We start from the raw sequence: 25212 nt of genomic DNA, 5'->3' as shown, positions 1-25212 counted from the left end.
GAAACCTGGATTACACCTCACTGCACTCAGAAATGTGAATGTAAGGCGGGCAATGTAATCCAATGCAAATCATTCAGCTGTCCTTTTGGAATCTGCAGTGTAAGCAAAAATGGCAAATACAACTGTAAACCAACAGGTGAGTGTTTGCAGCATAAGATTTATCAACTGACATTCAGGTGTGCATGATATCATCAGCTAACTGGGTTCTGTATCGCACTGATTTACTAAAGGGGTTGAGAATCTTCACTCAATAAATTGTAGCTGTGCTCATTTTTAATACCCAGAAGAAATAAATAAACAAATAGAAATTCCTGCCAGGAATAAAAAAATCCTCTGGTCCTAGCCAAAAGGCTCAGCCCTAGAGGCAGGTGTGAAAAAAGTGTGGTAGTGCAGTGGCCTTGGTGCCAGTAAACTCAAAGTGACCCTCACTCAGAGTGAGATTTATAGCATCCCTGGACTGCAACTCCAGGGGCACTTACACCACGGGCTTCTTTCAGGACCCTGCCTTCGACCAGACCAGTGCAGCCCCATCCCTACCAGATAGTGCCCCCTTCCGGTTTTCTTGGGGAGAACCTACTCCCGGCCCCCAATGACATATGGGCACCCTGGTTTCAGTCCCTGCCAATACTAACCTTCTAGGTTCACATCATACCAGTGGATTTTCATGGCCACGCCCAAACTGCAGAGAAAAAACAAGGAGAGAGGTTCATCTAAGAGTAGACGTTTGTACCACTTTAATTAGCATACAGTTTATGCACTCACATTTAGATGATGTATTATGAGCATGTCAGTCCCAACATGGATAAGTCCAGGTGCTGCTCCTAATGACTGAGAACTGTGTCCCTCCGGCGCCATCTACGACGCTCTCACAGACGGCGCTTGAGTGACACAGAATGAGGAAGCAGTCATTAGGAGCGATACCTGGACTTATCCATGTTGGGACTGACATGCTCATAATACATCATCTAAATGTGAGTGCATAAACTGTGTGCTAATTAAAGTGGTACAAATTGCTACTCTTAGAGGCGCCTCTCTCCTTGTTTTTTTTTCCTGCTCGTTAGAGCTTACAATCTAAGAGGGATGGTCATTTGATACAAAAGGTAATAGCTGTGGGGATGAGCTGATGGAGAAAGTAAAACAGTGTATTAGTTAGAAGCAGCATAGGCTTCTTTAAAGAGAAGGGTTTTCAGGGATTGTCTAAAGATGGGTAGATTAGGGGACAGTTGGATATATTGGGGTAGGGAGTTCCAAAGGATGGGAGAAGCTCTGGAGAAATCCTGGAGGAAAGCACGGGAGGAGGTGACAAGGGAGCTAGAGAGCAGGAGGTCTTGGGAGGACCGAAGAGAATGGCTTGGTTGGTATTTTGATACCAGGAAGTGATGCAGTTGGGGCAGATTTATGGATGACTTTGTAAATTATTGTTAGTACTTAGAATTGTATTTGTTGGGTGAGTGGAAGCCAGTGCAAGGATTGGCACAGAGGCGAGGAGGACACTGAACGGTTGGTAAGGTGGATGAGTCTTGCAGCAGCATTCGAATACCAAATGCCTGGACCACTACTTAATTACTGCATGCATTTAATTATTTATTTCCTTTGGTACTTTGAGTTTAACTCCTCTTCATGCGGTATTTACCAAGTGTTTTGCTGTAAATACAGTAAAACTGCATAGTGAATTGACAGTTGTAAGATTGCAAGCAATATTTAGAAAAAATGTGCCTGGACACCTAAATACCACATGCAATCTCTTTTAGTGAGTGGAGCCCGCTATGGCTTGTATCACAGTTATATATGCTACAGTATATTCTTTTTTTTTTTAGTTTGCTATATTTTTTCTCTTGAAAGTGGAGTTACCCTGCAGCAGTCTTTTATGTTTTGTTACTGTAACTATATTTTAACATTGTTTCAAAATGTTCCTCTTGTTCAAAATAAACTGTTTTATTAAATAACATGCATAACATGCAATGCAAGTGCAAAAATCAACCAAAATATGAAGTAAATAAATCAAAGGTAGCTAACTAGATATAATTTACTTAATCTACACGAGTGATAGATAATTTATATTTGGTTTATATGTGTTGGTTAAATTTGCATATTGTGATTTCCCTAAAAAGATTTATTATTTACTGCATTGTCTAACTATAAATGCCTATTCCAGGTTATTCTAGGTGTACCATTGGGGGTGACCCACATTATCGCACCTTTGATGGCCTGAACCATCACTTCCAGGGCAAGAGTAGTTATCTGTTGGCACGGACCTCTTCTTCTATATTTGACTATATGGAGCCATTTACCGTTGAAGGCAAAAATGAGCCCATGTTCTTATTCAGTAAATTCAGTTTATTGAAAGAGCTGCGAATTGAAGTTTACAATCAAGTCATATTATTCAGACAAAACAGGATATTAGTGGTAAGTGTAAAACTATTGGTGATGAGTTTACGTACAACATTAACATGTACATAACCATAATACATAGACTTAACACTTTCTTCACCAAAGGTCATTGATGCCTTGGCCAAATATAACAGCATCAGCAGGGCTCAGTTAACTTGGATGTAAAATGTAACTGTATGACTAATTTGCACCTAAATAATAATATATTATCATATATTATAGTGATAATTTTTTTCACAATATATTGCTTTTATTTGTCATCCTATTTTAATAAAAACCCTGTACTTTTTTATTATAGTCTGATATATGAGCAATAATGCAAATAATAATAACATGTTTTAATTTTTTTTAATTAATTTTTTTTTCAAAACTGTAATTGTTTTCACCCCTTCAGGTTGCAGTGACATCTGCAGTGCCATCAGCAAGTTTAGGACTTTCTTTGTCAATGAATCCTCCAGCTTGCATATAATCACTATATCATAACAGACATAATTATCTCATAATTGGGAAACACTCTGATTAGTTCATGATTATTAGTGGGGAATCTGAGCTGTCAGTCTGAGCTGAGGATTTTAGCTGTCAAAAGGGAGGGTATTTAATAACATATGCTCGGAGCATCTTGCTGAGGAACATTAATAAAATAAAACCTTAGATTGCGAGTAACTTGGTCTGTGAATGTTTTTTCAAGACGAGCAAATTTTTAAAATAAATTTTAACTTGATAAACGAGCGAGGTCTTGCAATACAAGTAGTTACATATAGTTACATAGTGGGTGAGGTTGAAAAAAGACACAAGTCCATCAAGTCCAACCTATTTGTGTGATTATGTGTCAGTATTACATTGTATATCCCTGTATGTTGCAGTCATTCAGGTGCTTATCTAATGGTTTCTTGAAGCTATCAATGCTCCCCGCTGAGACCACCGCCTGTGGAAGGAAATTCCACATCCTTGCCGCTCTTACAGTAAAGAACCCTCTATGTAGTTTAAGGTTAAACCTCTTTTCTTCTAATTTTAATGAGTGGCCACGAGTCTTGTTAAACTCTCTTCTGCGAAAAAGTTTTATCCCTATTGTGGGGTCACCAGTACGGTATTTGTAAATTGAAATCATATCCCCTCTTAAGCGTCTCTTCTCCAGAGAGAATAAGTTCAGTGCTCACAACCTTTCCTCATAACTAAGATCCTCCAGACCCTTTATTAGCTTTGTTGCCCTTCTTTGTACTCGCTCCATTTCCAGTACATACTTCCTGAGGACTGGTGCCCAGAACTGGACAGCATACTCCAGGTGCGGCTGGACCAGAGCCTTGTAGAGTGGGAGAATTATCGTTTTATCTCTGGAGTTGATCCCCTTTTTAATGCATGCCAATATTCTGTTTGCTTTGTTAGCAGCAGCTTGGCATTGCATGCCATTGCTGAGCCTGTCATCTACTAGGACCCCCAGGTCCTTTTACATCCTAGATTCCCCCAGAGGTTCTCCCCCCAGTGTATAGATTGCATTCATATTTTTGCCACCCAAATGCATTATTTTACATTTTTCTACATTGAACCTCATTTGCTATGTAGTCGCCCACCCCATTAATTTGTTCAGGTCTTTTTGCAAGGTTTCCACATCCTGCGGAGAAGTTATTGCCCTGCTTAGTTTAGTATCGTCTGCAAATACAGAGATTGAACTGTTTATCCCATCCTCCAGATCGTTTATGAACAAATTAAATAGGATTGGTCCCAGCACAGAACCCTGGGGAACCCCACTACCCACCCCTGACCATTCCGAGTACTCCCCATTTATCACCACCCTCTGAACTCACCCTTGTAGCCAGTTTTAAATCCATGTACTCACCCTATGGTCCATGCCAGTGGACCTTATTTTGCACAGTAAACGTTTATGGGGACCTGTGTCAAATGCTTTTGCAAAATCCAGATACACCACGTCTACGGGCCTTCCTTTATCTAGATGGCAACTGACCTCCTCATAGAAGGTTAATAGATTGGTTTGGCAAGAACGATTCTTCTTGAATCCGTGCTGATTACTGCTAATGATACCGTTCTTATTACTAAAATCTTGTATATATTCCCTTATCATCCCCTCCAAGAGTTTACATACTATTGATGTTAGGCTAACTGGTCTGTAATTCCCAGGGATGTATTTTGGGCCCTTTTTAAATATTGGTGCTACATTGGCTTTTCTCCAATCAGCTGGCACCATTCCAGTCAGTAGACTATCTGTAAAAATTAGTAACAACGGTCTGGCAATCACTTGACTGAGTTCCCTAAGTACCCTCGGATGCAAGCCATCTGGTCCCGGTGATTTATTAATGTTAAGTTTCTCAAGTCTAATTTTAATTCTGTCCTCTGTTAACCATGGAGGTGCTTCCTGTGTTGTGTCATGAGGATAAACACTGCAGTTTTGGTTACTGAAGCCCCCTGATTCACTCGTGAAGACTGAGAAGAATAAATTCAATACCTTCGCCATCTCCCCATCCTTTGTAACCAGATGTCCTTCCTCATTCTTTATGGGGCCAATATGGTCTGTCCTCCCTTTTTTACTGTTTACATACTTAAAGAATTTCTTGGGATTTTTTTTTGCTCTCCTCCCCTATGTGTCTTTCATGTTCTATCTTAGCCGTCCTTATTGCACCCTTACATTTCTTGTTGCATTCTTTATAAAGTCTGAATGCTGAGGATGATCCCTCAACCTTGTATTTTTTGAAGGCCTTCTCCTTTGCTTTTATATGCATTTTTACATTGGAGTTAAGCCATCCAGGACTTTTGTTCGCTCTTTTAAATTTATTACCCAATAGGATACATTGGCTAATACCCTTATTTAATATGCTCTTAAAGCAAACCCATCTCTCCTCCGTATTCTTTGTTCCTAATATTTTATCCCAATTTATGCCTTTTAGCAAGGTTTGTAGTTTAGGGAAGTTGGCTCTTTTGAAATTCAGTATCTTTGTATTCCCTTTATGTTTCCTATTTGTGTGATTTATACTGAAACTAATTGACCTGTGATCACTGTTACCTAAATTGCCCCGTATTTCCACATCCGTGATCAGGTCTGTATTGTTGGTAATCAGTAGATTCAGTAATGTTTTATTTCTAGTTGGTGCGTCTACCATCTGACCCATAAAATTGTCCTGCAAGACATTAAGGAACTGGCGAGCCTTAAATGAATGTGCGGTTCCCTCCGCCCAGTCTATGTCTGGATAATTAAAATCCCCCATTATGATAACACTTCCCATGCTTGCTGCTAATCCAATTTGTGATAGGAGATCTGTTTCCACTTCCTCCCTCAGGTTAGGGGGGCCTATAGCATACTCCCAGTATTATTTTCCCCTTAGCTTCATCCCTTTGGAGTTCTACCCTTAAGGATTCCACCTCCTCTCTAGCTCCCTCAGTGATGTCATCTCTCACATTCACTTGTACATTATTCTTGATATATAGGCATACCCCTTCCCCTTTTTTACCCTCTCTATCCTTGCGGATATATATATGTATATATGTATACCCTTGAATGTTTGCCAGCCAATCATGAGAGCTGTTGAACCAGGTCTCTGAAATTCCCACAAAATCCAAATCCTCCTCGTACAACAGTATCTCTAGTTCACCCATCTTGTCCGCCATGCTCCTGGCATTGGTAAACATGCCACATAGTTTAGACCGGTCGCATATTGTCCTCGTATTGGGTGTTTCGAGATTGCAACTAGGACTTGCTACTATACTCACCTTGGGTTTTTGTGCTTTGGTTAACCTACCACAAATGCCCCCAATACTACCCTCCGGAATATCTTCCACACTGGCTATCTCTGCCTCTGGACCCTCCCCCCATCGCCTAGTTTAAGAACCCCTCTAACTTTTTGGCCATCTTCATTCCCAGCAGATCTGCACCCTCCTCATTTAGGTGCAGTCCGTCCCTTCTATAGTACCGGTTACCGACTGAGAAGTCGGCCCAGTCCTCCAGGAACCCAAACCCCTCCTTACTATACCAGCTCTTCAGCCACTTGTTTACTTCCCTAATCTTCCTCTGCCTTTCTGGTGTGGCTCGATGTACCGGTAGTATTCCTGAGAATACTACCTTGGAGGTCCTTTTCCTCAATTTAGCTCCTAAGTCCCTAAAATCGTTCTTTAGGACACTCCATCTGCCTCTGACTTTGTCATTGGTGCCAACGTGCACCATGACAGCTGGGTCTTCCCCAGCCCCTCCCAGTAATCTGTCCACAAGATCCGTGATGTGCCGAACCCGAGCGCCCGGTAGACAACATACTGTTCGGCGCATCAGGTCTTGGTTACACATTGCCCTCTCTGTCCTTCTAAGAAGTCCCCTACCACCAGAATCTGTCTTTCCTTTCCCTTTGCTGCCCCCCCACTCTCACTGGAGGAGTTCTTCCCCCAGTAGCTAGGAGAGTCCCTCAGCTCCAGCAATACTGGACCCTGACTGGTTTCACCAATGTCACTCAATGGAGCGTACTGAGTATAAGGCTCAGTTCACATTGCCGCAACTTGGGATCCAACTTGTGAGAATCCAAGTTGCGTGACATGTGAAATCCAGTTGAATTTTAGTCAATGAAAGCTGTCTTAATTAGTACTACTGAAGTTGCTCCGACTTTAGAAAAGGCTCCTGTACTACTTCAAGGCGACTTCTAACCAACCAATCAATGTCAGATCCTTATCTTAACCACTTCAGCCCCAGAAGGATTTACCCCCTTCCTGATCAAGCCCTTTTTTGCGATACGGCACTGCGTCACTTTAACTGACAATTGCGAGATCGTGCAGCGTTGTACCAAAACAAAATTTACGTCCTTTTTTCCCACAAATAGAGCTTTCTTTTGGTGGTATTTGATCACCTCTGCGGTTTTTATTTTTTGTGCTATAAGAGCGACAATTTAAAAAAAAAAGCAATATTTTTTAATATTTGCTATAATAAATATCCCCAAAAAAATATAAAAAACAAATTTCTTCCTCAGTTTAGGCCAATATGTTTTCTTCTACATACTTTTGGTAATTTTTTTTTTTGCAATAAGCGTATATTGATTTTGTTTGCTCAAAAGGTATCGCGTCTAATGGGGATAGATTTATGTCATTTTTATTATAATTTTTTTTTTATCAGTAATGGCAGTGATCTGTGATTTTTATCATGACTGCGACATTGCGACGGACAGATTGGACACTTTTGACACTTTTTTGGAACCATTGACATTTATGCAGCGATCAGTGCTATAAAAATCCACTGATTACTGTGTAAATGGCACTGGCAGGGAAGGGGTTAAACACTAGGGGGCGATCAAGAGGTTAAGTGTGTTCTCTCAGTGTGTTCTAACTGTAGGGGGGATGGGCTCACTAGAACATGACAGAGATCACTGCTCCCGATCACTGGGAGCAGTAGATCCCTGTCATGTTGCTAAGCAGAACAGGGAAATGCCGTTCTGCCTCTCCGTGCCACAATCGCGGGCCACTGGTGGACATTGAGTCTGCAGGACCCGTGGGCACACTCTCGCGTGGCGCGGCAGGCATGCGCCCGCTAGCTGCCAATGACAGAGCGACGTACGGGTACATCGTTTTGCGCAACCATGCCACTTTGCCGACTTATATCGACGTGAGTCGGTTGATAAGTGGTTAATTGATGTGATTTGGATCCAACATTACAGGAAGATTACACAGGCTTTCCCTGAAGTTGCTTTGAAGTTGCCTGGCAAAGTCGTGCTGACTTTGAGGTTATGGCAGTGTGAACCACCACTCTTTTCTTTTATATTCTGTAGCTCCCGAAGTACAGGTTAATTTGTTTTATTTTTACAGTACTCTTTATGCTGTATTTTGTATTGCTGTAATCATTTTTATATGAATAAATAGTTGTGGAACGAATCATCTGAGTTTCCATTATTTCTTATGGGGAAATTTGCTTTGATATACGAGTGCCTTGCATTATAAGCATGGTTCTGGAATGAATTATGCTCACAATCCAAGGTTTTACTGTGTAGGGATGATGGGTTTGAATATATTACATATCGTTGAAGAATGTTTTCACTTGCCAGTGAGCCTGTGATATGGTCAAACACTAAGTTGAGTTGAAAAGAATTTAAGTTTAATGTCGGCCTGCTTGGATAATGTTGGCTTGATTGGCCTGCTTAAAATTGCATTGCATTCTCTTTAAATATGTCCAACTGATTACTGCAATCGCAGCAACACAGATTAATTTAATTTTAAATGAAGGCCTGTTAAAAAGCTACATAAAAAGCAAAGATCATAAGCTTAAACAACATCTTAGGAAGCCTTGCCCTTATTTCAGAATTTGTTCATTTATACATGATCCCTCACACTACATGCTACAAGCTGTATGTTACACTGCAATACATTTTTTGTCAGCTCCGTTATAGCTTGACACACACCCTGTTTAGTATTTTGTAAAGATTTATTTTTGTCCAACTCAGAGACACTATTACCAAATATAAAAGCATCAAAGCATGTATTTGTATAATTTATAGTAACCATTATGCTTTGGAAACATTTAGATTTTTTATGTTAATAATAACACTGTTAAAACATTTACATTTGGAGATTTTGTTTGAGAATTGTTACTTTATATTGACATCTTTACACTTCTTTGTAGCTTAATGGTGTGAAAACAGTACCTCCTGTTCGTCCACATGAAGGAATATACATCTATCAGAGGCCAACAAGAATCTACATGGAAACTGATTTTGGTTTTTCTATCAGCTTTGATGGCAAGGAAAATGCAGGTACTGTATATATAACAAAACAGTGTAGTATCTATCTATCTATCTATCTATCTATCTATCTATCTATCTATCTATCTATCTATCTATCTATCTATCTATCTATCTATCTATCTATCTATCTATCTATCTATCTATCTATCTATCTATCTATCTATCTATCTATCTATCTATCTATCCATCTATCTATCTATCTATCTATCTACGTATCTATCTATCTATATTTTTTAAATTATCCTCGGTTTATATAGCAAAATTTGCCAGAGTTGCTTTGTTGCCTCTGTATCAGGACAGAATATGGCGCAACACTGACATGCTAAAGTCATATCTACTTTTGCAAGGATTAATTACAATTGATAGGTCATTCCAACTCAGATATTCATAATCTGCCAAAATTGGTTTATACTTGTTTCATTTCAACCTTGGTTTTTATTTTTGTCTTCTATTCTTAGGTGAACTAGTAAAGGTGTTCATTGCACCACTTAAGGACTAGCCTCGTTTTGAGATTTTGGTGTTTACAAGTTTAAAACAGTTTTTTTGCTAGAAAATTTCTTAGGACCCCCAAACATTATATATATAGTTTTTTTTTCTAAAACCCTACAGAATAAAGTGGCGGTCATTGCAATACTTTTTTTCACACCGTATTTGCGCAGTGGTCTTACAAGCGCACTTTTTTGGAAAAAATTCACTTTTTTGAATAAAAAAATAAGACAACAGTAAAGTTAGCCCAATTTTTTTTATATTGTGAAAGATAATGTTACACAAATTAAATTGATACCCAACATGTCATGCTTCAAAGTTGCGTCCGCTCGTGGAATGGCGTCAAACTTTTACCCTTAAAAATCTCCGTAGGCGACGTTTAAAAAATTCTACAGGTTGCATGTTTTGAGTTTCAGAGGAGGTCTAGGGCTAGAATTATTGCTCGCACTCCACATGTGTGGTTTGACCACCATTTTCATATGCAGGCGCTACTCAGGTATGCGTTCGCTTCTGCGAGCAAGCTCGTCGGGACAGGGCGCTTTAAAAAAAAAAAAAAAATGTTATTTATTTTACTTGATTTTATTTATTTTTTTCACTGTTTTTTTTTTTTTTTTTTAAATGGGTCACTTTTTTCCTATTACACGGAATGTAAACATCCCTTGTAATAGAAAAAAGCATGACAGGTTCTCTTAAATATGAGATCTGGGGTCAAAAAGTCCTCAGATCTCATATTTGGACTTAAATGCAATCATAAAAAAAAAATGTTATTTGAAAAAATGACTTTGAAAAAATGGCCCTTTAAGACGTATGGGCGGAAGTGACGTTATGATGTCGCTTCCACCCTGCTATGGTAGGGAGATGGGTGGGGGCCATCTTCCCCTCACTCGTCTCCATACCCGGCCATGGACAGGTCCCGATCGCCTCTGCCACTGCCGACGGCTCCGGTAAGTGGCGGAGGGTGCGGGAGAGCTGCCAATAATGGTGATCTTGTGGCGAATCTGCTGCAGAGACCACTATTATCATAAACATGACTGGCTCCTGAAGAGATGAATACCTCAGTTGTGGCAGCAGCTGCTGCCATTACCAAGATATCATCTTTAAAGTGCCGACGTATATGTACAGGAGCTGATCGGCAAGTATGTGACATGGCTGTACACCATGGGAAGCCCATAGTTAGCATTATTTGTCCATTATGCAAGCTCAGACAGTAAATTATTCCACTCCTGACCAAACTGGCGCTTGTGTGTGTTAATTATTTGTATGTTGTAAATAAATCGGTGCATTTTGTTCAACTCTACATGATATCTTTGAACAACACAGATATATAAAAAAAAAAAATCATAGTCATTTTCTTTGAAAACAGCTGAAATCAATAATAGGTGCGAATAGAATAACAGTATAAATTTAACTCCCCTAAGCACTATTTGCAAGTAAACTGAAAATATGGAGCTCCGTCACTATAGATGCTGAATGCAGAAACAGAGTTCTGCCCACAATACAACTTAATTTTGAACTTATTTCTTGTTGAGTCAGTGTGAGCTATTGGGGTGGTGTGATCCAAAGTCTGCATGCTACATTACTTCCAGCACAAGAAATTCAAAGTTCAGCAAACACAGATGTGTATATTGAGTTGTTTGACTCAGAAAAGTCTACCATGTGCTCCCTTTTAAAGCTTGTGGAGAAGTAACCTAACATACCCCAGTGCCATTTTGAAAAAGATGAGTTACTGTATATGTTGCCACTGCTGAACATGTCATTGTTGCCAATGGTGGCATGCACACAGACACAGAGTATTTTCTACTGACTAACAACTAACAACTAGAGATGAGCCAGCGGTTCGAGTCGAACGTAGGTTTGACTCGAACATCGGGTGTTCGTTTGTTCTAAAACGAACCGAACATATGGGGCGTTTGCGGAAAATTCAAGCGACCATTGAACGCCCTATAATGCACTGCGAGATTGCAGTGCATTTAGCCTGCACACACAGCCTGATGTTGCAGTTTGTTTCATGGCATTCAATAAAACAGTAAATAGCCATTTCTGGAAGGAACACATTGAAGCACAGCCTATATTTGTTGATATACATACAGTTGCAACCAAAAGGTCTGTTATGTTAAAATGTGAAAGTAAGAAATGATAACTGTTATCATTAAGGTTTGCTGTATGTACTTGTTAAAAAGGGGGATTATTTATGGCATGGTTCAAGATTCATTAAATATTGACTGCATGATGATTCATTTTTGTAATTTTTAAAAAAATGTGGTTCAAGTTTAGATTATAATACAGAGACAAGAGTTTATATAACAGTAATGAACATGTTTTCCATTTGTTTTGCTATTTTTAAATTAGAAATTATTGTACCAAGTGGCTACCAAAGTCTGCTTCAGGGGCTTTGTGGCAACTATGATGGACGAACATCAAATGATTTTACCAATCCTGACGGCAGACTGATTAGTGATGTGAATACATTTGGTGAAAGTTGGAATATTAAGTCACTTAAGCCAGCTACTAAAGTCAGGTATGTAATACTTGTGGAGTTATTGAATGATGCTGAAGTTTAGTTTTCTATCACACTGTATGTCTCAAAAGTATAAATCTGTATTTGAATTATTTAGAATGTTTGTGCTTTAATATAATGAATAATGACAACATTTTGATTTTAAAATTTCAATGATAAAAAAAACTAAAATCTGCAAATACAGTGTACTGAAGTCTATCTTTGCTTTAATAAAAAAATATTTTATGAAGTGGAAACAAACTTCTCAAATAAGGTGCCAGGAGGTAGATTTTTTTGGCTGAAGAGACATGCAAACTTTCTTTTAGCAATTTTTTATTATGTTTACTTTGCCTGCAGTACTTGTTGCCTGCAAGTCTGTTCATTCAGAAAGTCCGTCATAAAGTACGTCGAAAAGTCCGCCGGGCAAAGTCTGCCGTAAAGTCCGCTCATGTGTACGCGGCATTATACTCGAGTCAATAAATTTTCCCAGTTTTTTGTGTTAAAATTAGGTGCCTCAGCTTATATTCGGGTCGGCCTATACTCGAGTATATACAATAAGTAGCAATAGTTTCTAAAAGTACACATATCACCATCTAATCTATCTATCAGGTAGTACAGACCAAGTATCTTTATTAGTCTATGCAAAAATGCACTGTTCCAAATCTAAGAACTGAGAACTGCCTTAAATTTGCAAATATGCAAATTTCAGCACCCCGTTCTTCCTCCAGCCATCCTTGCTCTGTGATGTAACTTCTCATTCTCTCACCTGCCAGGGTGCGCCACAGTCTCACCTGATTTACAGGCAGGCAGTGGAGCTTGACAGTGATATCACAGAGTGGTGGACTGATGGACAGGCTGCATCCACCCTGTTTAAGTGATATGTCATATAAGGATGGTGCTACTTGCTCTAGTGAAATACAGAACTCTTGGGGGCTGACTGCAAAGCAACATTACCTACTAATTAGAACAATAGTAAGCCATTCATGCACTTAACTGTTAACAGATTTTGATGGATAAGCTTACATTTTAAAAAAATGTTTTGAGAAAAAGCCTTCCTTTGCCCTTAACTAAAATAAATATAATTTTTTTCTTGTAAAACAAAATCATACAAACTTATTTTTTTGCAGACGTGCTGCTGTGATGCCATTAGAAGAAGAAGATATCATATTAAACACAGGAGACAATTTTGCCTGTTCAACATCAGGCCTGACTTTTGTGAACAGCTCTTCATTCTGTGGAGTTATGAGAGACCCTCTTGGACCATTTAGAAACTGTATTCCATTTGTGCCACCAGAGGATTTCATTGTGTAAGTTGTTTGTGTATATTTGCCTAATATAATATTTTATTGATTGTGTTCATCACTGATAACCGTTATAATTACATTTAAAGGGACTGTATCTTTGACACATGTGCTGAGTTCCAAAGCCAAGATTTGCTATGTATTAACCTTGGGCAGTACGCATATGCCTGCCAGCAAAATGGAACCAACATTGATGGCTGGAGAGAAAAGACTGGCTGTGGTAAGTATTTATGTATGCATACTTCCTTAATATTCCTACCACTCAAGGTATACCTCTCCACAGATTCCTTCTACGCAGGGTATAATAAACATTCCATATTTATAACTCCTTTATTTTTTTTTCAATCAGCTTTGACCTGCACTGCTAACAGCATTTACAAGGACTGCACAAGTGCCTGTCCTGCATCCTGTAGCAACATGGCATCAGAGTCTGAATGTGAGGCACCATGCTATGAAGGATGCCAGTGTGAGCCTGGATACATACTCAGTGGATTTGACTGTGTGCCATACAAAGATTGTGGCTGTACTTACCTCAATAAATACTACATGGTAATAACACTCATATTTAGATTATTCATATTTAAATAACATTGCTGTGTTGCACTGATTAAATTTACTAAAGCTAAACATAAACTAAGATTTTGGTAGATATATAGTCTGTTTTGGCAAGATAGCAGTAACACGTAGCAGTAACCAAAATCTCTGGATTTATAAAGATTGGCAAACATATTTTGCAAAAGTTTTTCTCATGCATTCAAAAAATGGTGAAGAATGCACATATTTCATATACCTGTTGTGGCAGAGCGCTGCCCTTGCAGGGTCTAGAAGGAGGTTGTGACCCGAATTCTCAACCCGGATGGGTTGAGGGGCTCCAGGGAGCTTGAGATATGAAGAGGAAACTGGCTTCCTCAGTGTTTTATTCGTTTATTTTGGGACCTGGAGCCTTGAGATTTCAAAGTGATCTGGGTGGGATAAAATCTCCAAACCTGGATCCAGAATGGCCAGAGTACTGATTGGTCAGGTGTGTGCTGGGCTTTTAGTAATAACCTGACCATGGTTCTGAGCTCCACCCTGCATGAAAGACACTTTTGCAAAATCTGTCTGAGCCATTTTTCTCTCCGTACGCCAAAAGGGATTTTACCTTAATTAGCTCCACTTTTGAATTCGGCCCGTTAAATGAGACACAATATAAAAGTGGAGCATTTTAGAACTACCTTAATTTGGTACACGAATCGCTGTCAGAACCAAAAGTGTCATAAAAGCGTCATGAATTTAGCGCAATACATTATCAAGTGGGATTAACACCAGAAAAGCTGTGCAGCAGCTCTATTGAATTCCAATGTCTTTTTGTGCAGACTTGTATATTTGTTTTTAACTATTTAGTGGGCATTCACTAAAATTCTCTGCAAGGTTTCAATGCTGACAATCTATGCCCCTGATGTTCTTCCATTCTACATTATATTGGGCTTTGTGACCCCCTGTAACTATTGAAATACTTTTTTTTTTCTTGTACGTGATTGGGTATTCTTTGCAAGATGAAATTTCACCACATTCACTAAGCTCTGGGGAAAATTTTCATGCAGAGTGCAACTTTCCTTTCAAAGTTCAAATTTCCTTGCAAAGTGAACAGCCTCTTTGCCTTTAGTAAACCAACCTCACTGCTTGATGTATAAAGTGTAGGCTATATTTACTGAACCAAATCATTTAACAACATGTCCCCAGACACTCATGTGAATAACCTTATACATATTATAGAGATTTCTAAATCTTATGTAACTTGAATAATTTTTTCATGGAATGCCTCCTTGAAAGTCAGTTTAGGGCTAACAAATGTATTGTTTACTTTAACCACTTGCCGACCAGCTCACGCAGATATACTGCCTCAGGTTGGCAGCCCTGCGCGAATCGCCGTACCTGTACGACGGCTCGCGCAGGCGCAGTTGCGGGCGGGCGCGCCGCCACCGGCGTGCTCTTGCTCCCGCTGCATGCTGTGGGAGCATGCCCGGGGTCGGGCAGACTTGATGTCTGCCGGCGACCCGTAATCGCCTAGTACAGTGACAGAATGGGGATCTGCCAGTGTAAACAAGGCATATCCCTGTTCTGACAGGGAACATGTAGAGATCTACTGTCCCAGTGATTGGCTGCCAGTGAGCCCATCCCCCCTACAGTTAGAACACACCCAGGGAGCACAGTTAACACCTTGATCGCCCCCTAGTGTTAATCCCTTGCCTTCCAGTGTCATTTTTACATTGATCAATGCATTTTTATAGCACTGATCAATGTAATAATGTCACTGGTCCCCAAAAAGTGTCATTTGGGGTCCGATTTGTCTGCCCCAATGTCGCAGTGCCGCTAAAAATCGCAGATCGCTGCCATTACTAGTAAAAACAATAAAAAAATAAAAGTCCCCAAATCTATCCCATAGTTTGTAGACGCGATAACTTTTGTGCAAACCAATCAATATAAAGTAAAAAATATTGCTTTTTTTCAAAATTGTCGCAATTTGTTTGTTTATAGCACAAAAAATAAAAACTGCAGAGGTGATCAAATACCACCAAAAGAAAGCTCTATTTGTGGGGAAAAAAGGATGTAAATTTTGTTTGGGTACAGCATTGCGCGACTGCGCAATTGTCAGTTAAAGCGATGCAGTTCCATTACCCAAAAAATGGCCTGGTCTTTGGGGGGGGGGTAAATCCTTCTGCGGTTGAAGTGGTTAAAAGCATATAATAACATTTTGTATTTAATCTGTTTCTTGCAGATTGGCGATCGCTTCATTACAGATGACTGTTCACAGAACTGCACTTGCGCAGATACTTCCTCCGTAGTTTGTGAGGACATACAGTGTAAAGAATGGGAGGAATGTACTACAGCCAATCAGATTCGTGGATGCTATATCCGTAAGTGGGCTTTTAATCCTTTTTATCAGAATTAGGAGTAAACAAATAGGCCACTTATGACATTTGCGCAGTGCAAAATAGTGAAGCTTACTTTACAAGTAATCTGAAATTTGCAACAACAATGGCACAAATGACTTTCAGAAGTACCAAAAGCTATAGATCTTTGGGAAATAACATTTCAGAATGTATTGTACAACTTTCTAACATTGTATGTTGTGATTACAGCAAGCCCATGTCTGGAAAATCCTTGTGAGAATGGTGGTACCTGTGTGGAATTGCCAGGAACAGACAATACGACTGATGGCATGCGCTGTATGTGCCCCAGCACCCACAAAGGGACCTACTGTGAGGAGGAGACTGAAAGTAAGTTATCAGTTAGTTTATGCCACAAATATGTACATCTTTAGGATAGAGTATGCAGTAATTGTGTCGCTTTAATGAAATAAGGTCACAGCTTTCACTTTTCTGAATAAAATATTTTGCATTTGGCTTTGGATGGCCAGAACTCTTCTGCACTGTGCCAAGAAATATTATTGGCACTTATCTAATAAAATAGTACAATCTATTTAATAAAATAGTACAATTAGCAGTAATACTCAATAACCTGTAGTAACCAATCCATCTTTTAGTCTGGCACAGATATAATCAGTCTGCTGGCCATAACTGCGCATACTGGACTAAGCACCTTTTAACCCTTTCACTGCTAGACTAGTTATCACATTTTTTTCCACACGCTTAAAAAATTATTTTAGGCCTGAAGATTGCATAAAACCTCTAAAATGTTATATATTTTCTGAAAGCAGATAACTTATAGAATAAATTAGTGGTAGTTCCAGTTTTTTATGTTACACGATAATATCGCAATAAAAACACAAAATTTTGGTAAAAAAATACACTCAAGTTAATTTTAGGGCACACAAGTTCAATAAATTGCTCAATTTTTTGGGTAAAATATAAAAGATGAGATTGCATAAAGTAAATAGATAACCAACATGTCATGGCAACAAACTTCAATACCCTATATTTTCTATAGGTGATACTTTAAAACCCCCCTATAGGTCATTGGTTTAAGCTTTAATGTTACAGAGGTGGTCTGGTAGTAGAAATATCATTCTCACTCCGGCGTGCATGGCATTATGTAACATGTGTATTGCAATCAGTGTTTTCATGCGCAGGCACCCTCGACGAGTACATTTACGTTTGTATGTGTGTATATGTGGGGGTGGGGGGGTCTCAATTTTTTGGGGGTAGGAAATTTTATATGCTTGGGAGTAACCTTAATTTTTTACAATTTAAAATACATTTTTTTACTTAACTTTTTTTTCATCACATAGGGGGCAACTTCACTTTAATGAGACATCTGGGGTCTAAAAGACCCCAGATGTCTCCCCTGTACTCCACTGTGCAGATTGCATTGCATTACATTCTTTCAGGGCCATGCTGGCTGGGGAAGCTGACACGGAGACCCGGAAATGACGTCAAACACATCACTTCTGGGTCAGCAACAAGGAGGAGAGGAGAGCAGATATGTGTCCACTCAGCTCCCTCCCCCCTACCCAGTAACACCCACTATGCTGGTCCCGCACTTACAGATGGGCAAGCATAGCCAGAGATACATGACAGGGGCACACATTACCAGGGGGTGTAAAAGCAATCTGATGCCACCAGATGTGCCAGACTGCTTTCATCTGACAGGCGGCATTCTACTTGTCAGTTATACACACACTGAGTATGTGTAAAAAACCCCTGCCCCTGCTGTCAGGTTCGTATGACGTACAGATCTGACAGTGAAAGGGTTAAAGAGATATATATATATATATATATATATATATATATATATAATATATTATATTATTTTAATATAGAGAGATAGTTGTTTTATTATTTACAAAATGAAAATTATTATTGTTGCTATCAGTGGCGGTGCGTCCATTAGGAGCGCCCGGGCGCCACCCCCTCTGTCGCGCCACCCCAGGGCTGGACTGGGACAAAAATTTGGCCCTGGACTTCATCCAGACCGACCCACTTTACTCCAAACACCTGGTGTTGGCGCTTCAATCTTCTCGGCACCGTGGTTGATATGGTGTCAGGATGATTGAAGTGCATTATTTCTATTATTACATTGTAATATAACATTAAATAATCCAACTCACCATAATGCAGAATCAGTGGGAGCCCTGAGTGTGTCACCTGCCATGTCACTTGCCACATCGCCTGCCACCAGATGCAGTGTGTCACTTGCCATGGCACTTGTCAGCAGAGGCAGCTTGTCACTTGCCACATCGCCTGCCACCAGATGCTGCATGTCACTTGCCACGTTGCCTGCCACCAGGTGCCGCATGTCACTTGCCACCATCGCCTGCCACCAGATGCAGCCTGTCACTTGCCACGTTACCCGCCACCAGATGCAAAATGTCACTTGCCACGTCACTTGTCAGCAGAGGCAGCTTGTCACTTGCCATGTCGCCTGCCACCAGATGCTGCATGTCACTTGCCACGTTGCCTGCCACCAGGTGCCGCATGTCAATTGCCACCATCGCCTGCCACCAGATGCTGCATGTCACTTGCCACGTTGCCTGCCACCAGATGCAAAATGTCACTTGCCACATCACTTGTCAGCAGAGGCAGCTTGTCACTTGCCACGTTGCCTGCCACCAGATGCTGCATGTCACTTGCCACGTTGCCTGCCACCAGGTGCCGCATGTCAATTGCCACCATCGCCTGCCACCAGATGCCGCATATCACTAGCCCCGTCGCCTGTCACCTGCCAAGTCACTTGTCACCAGATGCAGTGCTACTACAGGACTTGATGGGCACCTCCAACCCAGCTCTGTACCCCCCAACACACAACGTGACAGGGGAGGAGAGAGAGATACACAGCGCCAAATGTAGCATTAAAACAACTTGTATTCCACTTAAAGAAGGTTACTGACAAAGATAGTAGGGTGAAAGGCATTGAGACACTGTGCAAGAGTCCGGGCTTGTCATCGATCTGAATTAGGAGCTGCCACCGGGAACCGATCGGGCCAGTAGATGCAGAGCAATGGTGTGTACTACTACTTCCTGGTAGCAGTGGATCGCATGATGGGACGGACGTGATGTCATCATCCAGAAATGATGCAAGATGTGGGAGGTGATGCATCCTTTAGGCCATCATTCCTCCACCACCAGGAAGTAGTAGTACACACCGATGAGCTCTGCATCTACTGGCCCGTTAGGTTCCCGGTGGCGGCTCCTAATTCAACTTGATGACAAGCCTGGACTCTTGCACAGTGTTTCAATGCCTTTTCCCCTACTAACTTTGTCAGTAACGTTCTTTAAGCGGAATAAAAGTTGTCCTAATGCTACATTTGGCGCTGTGTATCTCTCTCTCCTCCCCTGTCTCTGAAACTGGCCCACTGAGCCAAATCGGCCCACTGGGTATCTCCCGGTAGTCCCGATAGCCAGTCCATCCCTGCGCCACCCCTGTGCCACCCCCTGCGCCACCCCCTCTGTGTATTCATGGCCACTGTAGCCACCCCTTATTCAGACATCTGGCCTCTTTTCAGACGCCGGGCGCCTGAATTACAGCAGCAGGGTTTTTTTTAAGCACCTGATTAGAGCCATAGGCTCTAATAGGCTTCAAAAAAGGTAGATTCGGAGCACAGAGCATCGCGCTCGGAGCACACCCAAGTGTGTTAGAAAAGTGCATGAATATTCACTTTTCTAACACTGAACCGCCTTTCAGCCAATCAGGAGGCGCGGGTCTAATACCCATCACCTGATTGGCTGAAGGAACAGGCGCTCCAATTGAATGCCTAGCAGGAAGGAAAAAGAGGCAAATGGAGGACTCAGGAGCCGCCGCCTGACCCGCTGCTCATCCCACAGCTCACTGCCGTCACCCGCTGCCTGATCCCCCACCAAGATGGGGTAAGTGCTGGGCAGTCAGCAAGCGAGAGTGTGGGTGGGGAGGTCACAGTGGCTGCATTTGATGGGCACAAGTGGCTGCATTTGATGGTGAAAAATAGGCTGCATTTGATGGGGCAAAAGTGGCTGCATTTTATGGGCACAAGTGGCTGCATTTGACAGGCACAAGTGGCTGCATTTGATGTGCACAAGTGGCTGCATTTGACGGGCACAGTGGCTGCATTTCACAGGCACAAGTGGCTGCATTTGATGGGCACAGTGGCTGCATTTCACAGGCACAAGTGGCTGCATTTGACGGGCACAGTGGCTGCATTTGATGGGCACAGTGGCTGCATTTGATGGGCACAGTGGTGACATTTGACAGGCACAGTGGCTGCATTTGACGGGCACAGTGGCGGCATTTGATGGGCACAGTAGCTGCATTTAATGGGCACAGTGGCTGCAATTGATGGGCACAGTGGCTGCATTTGATGGGCACAAGTGGCTGCATTTGATGGGCACAAGTGACAGCATTTGATGGACACAGTGGCTGCATTTGACGGGCACAGTGGCTGCATTTGTTAGGCACAGTGGTGACATTTGACGGACACAGTGGCTGCATTTTATGGACACAGTGGCGGCATTTGATGGGCACAGTAGCTGCATTTAATGGGCACAGTGGCTGCAATCGATGGGCACAGTGGCTGCATTTGATGGGCACAAGTGGCTGCATTTGATTGGCACAAGTGGCTGCATTTGACGGGCACAAGTGGCTGCATTTGACGGGCACAGTGGCTGCATTTCACAGGCACAAGTGGCTGCATTTGATGGGCACAGTGGCTGCATTTGATGGGCACAGTGGCTGCATTTGATGGGCACAGAGGTGACATTTGACGGACACAGTGGCTGCATTTGATGGGCACGGTGTCGGCATTTAATGGGCAGAGTAGCTGCATTTAATGGGCACAGTGGCTGCAATTGATGGGCACAGTGGTTGCATTTGATGGGCACAAGTGGCTGCATTTGATGGGCACAAGTGACAGCATTTGATGGACACAGTGACTGCATTTGACGGGCACAGTGGCTGCATTTGTTAGGCACAATGGTGACATTTGACGGACACAGTGGCTGCATTTGACGGACACAGTGGTGGAATTTGATGGGCACAGTAGCTGCATTTAATGGACACAGTGGCTGCAATCAATGGACACAGTGGCTGCATTTGATGGGCACAAGTGGCTGCATTTGATGGGCACAAGTGGCTGCATTTGATTGGCACAAGTGGCTGCATTTGATTGGCACAGTGGCTGCATTTTATGGGCACAGTGGTAGCATTTGATGGACACAGTGGCTGCATTTGACAGGCACAGTGGCTGCATTTGACAGGCACAGTGGCTGCATTTGATGGACACAGTGGCTGCATTTGACGGGCACAGTGGCTGCATTTGTTAGGCACAATGGTGACATTTGACGGACACAGTGGCTGCATTTGACGGACACAGTGGTGGAATTTGATGGGCACAGTAGCTGCATTTAATGGACACAGTGGCTGCAATCAATGGACACAGTGGCTGCATTTGATGGGCACAAGTGGCTGCATTTGATGGGCACAAGTGGCTGCATTTGATTGGCACAAGTGGCTGCATTTGATTGGCACAGTGGCTGCATTTTATGGGCACAGTGGTAGCATTTGATGGACACAGTGGCTGCATTTGACAGGCACAGTGGCTGCATTTGACAGGCACAGTGGCTGCATTTGACGGGCACAGTGGCTGCATTTCACAGGCACAAGTGGCTGCATTTGATGGGCACAGTGGGTGCATTTGATGGGCACAGAGGTGACATTTGACGGACACAGTGGCTGCATTTGACGGGCACAGTGGCGGCATTTGATGGGCACAGTAGCTGCATTTAATGGGCACAGTGGCTGCAATTGATGGGCACAGTGGCTGCATTTGATGGGCACAAGTGGCTGTATTTGATGGGCACAAGTGACAGCATTTGATGGACACAGTGGCTGCATTTGACGGGCACAGTGGCTGCATTTGTTAGGCACAGTGGTGACATTTGACGGACACAGTGGCTGCATTTGATGGACACAGTGGCTGCAATCGATGGGCACAGTGGCTGCATTTGATGGGCACAAGTGGCTGCATTTGATTGGCACAAGTGGCTGCATTTGACGGGCACAAGTGGCTGCATTTGACGGGCACAGTGGCTGCATTTCACAGGCACAAGTGGCTGCATTTGATGGGGACAGTGGCTGCATTTGATGGGCACAGTGGCTGCATTTGATGGGCACAGAGGTGACATTTGACGGACACAGTGGCTGCATTTGACGGGCACAGTGGCAGCATTTGATGGGCAGAGTAGCTGCATTTAATGGGCACAGTGGCTGCAATTGATGGGCACAGTGGTTGCATTTGATGGGCACAAGTGGCTCCATTGGATGGGCACAAGTGAAAGCATTTGATGGACACAGTGGCTGCATTTGACGGGCACAGTGGCTGCATTTGTTAGGCACAATGGTGACATTTGACGGACACAGTGGCTGCATTTGATGGACACAGTGGCGGCATTTGATGAGCACAGTAGCTGCATTTAATGGACACAGTGGCTGCAATCAATGGACACAGTGGCTGCATTTGATGGGCACAAGTGGCTGCATTTGATGGGCACAAGTGGCTGCATTTGATTGGCACAAATGGCTGCATTTGACTGGCACAGTGGCTGCATTTTATGGGCACAGTGGCAGCATTTGATGGACACAGTGGCTGCATTTGACAGGCACAGTGGCTGCATTTGACAGGCACAGTGGCTGCATTTGACGGGCACAGTGGTGACATTTGACAGGCACAGTGGCTGCCTTTTAGGGGCACAGTGGCAGCATTTGATGGGTGCAGTGGCTGCAATTGATGGGCACAGTGGCTGCAATTGATGGGCACAGTGGCTGCATTTGACGGGCGCAGTGGCTGCAATTGATTGCACAGTGCATTTGATGTTTTTTTTTCAGTATGTTTCAGAATTTTTTAGTTTGTTTGCGCCCCCCCCCCCCCCCCGCCCCAAACATTTTGAGCACCAGCCGCCATTGCTTGCTATAATTTTATATCATATTTTTTACATTAATCATTATATATGTTTTAGCTAATTGGGTAAAGGTTAGACGTCATTCAGGTCTTGTATTACTTTGAAAATAAATTTGGTATTGTTAAAATTGCCCCATTCTAATAAATGTTTCCTTTTTTTCTTGCTTCTAGTTAACAACACAGTTATATACATTGTGATTGGTGTCGTTCTTGGAGTCTTCGTCATCAGCTTTGTGTTTATTATTGCTGCATACTTCTACTTGAAATCCAAGTATGTATATTTTTTCCATACACAGGAGATTATATAAGCAAGTATAGTGTATCTGGTACATATATACTTTTTTCCTGCATGTCTGGTTAAGCTAACACTGCACAAACCGATTGATATATTTAAAAACATGAAATGAGTTGTTTATTAGAGCCTAGTCTTGCCACAGCTTCTAGTTCCAATTGATTCACACTTACCACAAGTAGCAGCTTCGACTCTCGTTTTACTATAGTAATTCATGTTCTAATTAAACAGTGTTGGCTACCAAAGTGAAAATAAAGCATATTATTTGGAGGTCATACATAAAATTACATTTGATTATTATATTTTATAACTTGTGGTTGAATTTGAAGGAACACTTTACCAAACAAATGTCTTATCCTAGTAATGATATGTGGTTAATATCTGTAATAATAGTATTTAATATTTGAATTCCTTTTTTATCTCACATGCTTATATTTATATTTTATTCACATTTACATACAGACTCGGTTTTACAGGGGGAATGTCCAGGTCCAGGGGTAAAAATTGTAGTGATTTCTCTAGCGTGTAAACAGTGTTGTCACCCTTCTGAAAAAAGTTGAAAATCAACAGATCAACTGACAGGATCAAAAACCACTAATGCTACATTACAGGCGGCTCAGATAAACAATTAGTGCTCTTTTACTATTATTGACAGACTGCATCAAAAATAACCTTTGACCACAATCCTATTTTAATAATTTGCTATGTGTTTTCCATTTACAGAAAAAAGAAGGATAGATTTATAGAGTCATCTGATTCCGCTGAAAGTGGAAGAAACAACTCAAACCACGGATCTATACGTCTTTCATTTGATGAACCTGGAGACCGACTGAACATGGCACTTAATGAGAATTTGTATCAAAAAATTGACAATGAACAGGAATTCAGGATAAGTGAAGATGGTGAAATACAGGAGGAAAGTGATAAGATCAAAGGTCATATAAATCTGGCATACAATGACAATACAAATGACAGTGATATAAAGAGCACCAACGAAAACATCAACATGAAGGCAGCAAATGAAGAGTCAGGGGCTCAGGTTAATCTTGCTTTTGAGGATGATGAATACATAAATGAAGCTGATGAAATTACAGAATTTTAAATATCTAAATTAAGTCAAACTTTCTATTTTTGATTCTGTACCATGCACTATATGCTAGCAAATTGCATCCCATCCTTTGATCTAATTGAGAGATTTCCAAAACATGCTACATTATATATTTTTTTACACTATGTCATGTATAAATTATAATATATTTCATGCATTCAAAATTATATTGTTTGTAAAGATGTAACATGTTGGCTGTCATTTGAACCTGCTCAATAAAATGATTATTATGCATTTAAATGGTAGCAAGCATAATTGTATTACACCTCAGAAAAGTTGATAAAATAGCTTTGAAACAAGATAAAGGAGTTATAGGAGATACAATAAAGATATAGGAAAAAACAGATCAATAATATCCTATAAACTAAATGTTATTGATTAGAAATATCGATATATTTTTTTGTCCATCATTATAATCTTGAAGTTTTGTATCAGTATTAACACAAACACAACCTTTCACAGTCTTCAATTATGTGTCTCTCTATTTCTGAATAAATACAGCACAATCTACATTATCATAGAAAGGCCCATATATACATTTATAGTCTCCCAG

The 25212-nt window shown here is 41.3% G+C and overlaps 1 protein-coding gene across 1 annotated transcript in view; it reads left to right on the top strand.

The window, feature by feature from the left end:
* LOC141141225 (IgGFc-binding protein-like) overlaps positions 1 to 24968 on the top strand; it is a gene marked incomplete in the record, with an annotated part of 83991 nt that extends 59023 nt beyond the window's left edge. Inside the window, 11 exon segments of the mRNA XM_073628910.1 lie at positions 1 to 136; positions 2156 to 2406; positions 8987 to 9116; positions 11943 to 12111; positions 13218 to 13397; positions 13481 to 13611; positions 13741 to 13940; positions 16150 to 16288; positions 16514 to 16651; positions 23431 to 23530; positions 24275 to 24968. Of these exon segments, the coding sequence (XP_073485011.1) occupies positions 1 to 136; positions 2156 to 2406; positions 8987 to 9116; positions 11943 to 12111; positions 13218 to 13397; positions 13481 to 13611; positions 13741 to 13940; positions 16150 to 16288; positions 16514 to 16651; positions 23431 to 23530; positions 24275 to 24653 (1953 nt within the window).
* Positions 24969 to 25212: the final 244 nt, after the last annotated feature.

The sequence above is a fragment of the Aquarana catesbeiana genome, linkage group LG04 (genome assembly GCF_042186555.1).
Source record: "Aquarana catesbeiana isolate 2022-GZ linkage group LG04, ASM4218655v1, whole genome shotgun sequence".
NCBI classification, from domain to species: Eukaryota; Metazoa; Chordata; class Amphibia; order Anura; family Ranidae; genus Aquarana; species Aquarana catesbeiana.
This window is presented reverse-complemented; position numbering and strand designations above follow the sequence as displayed.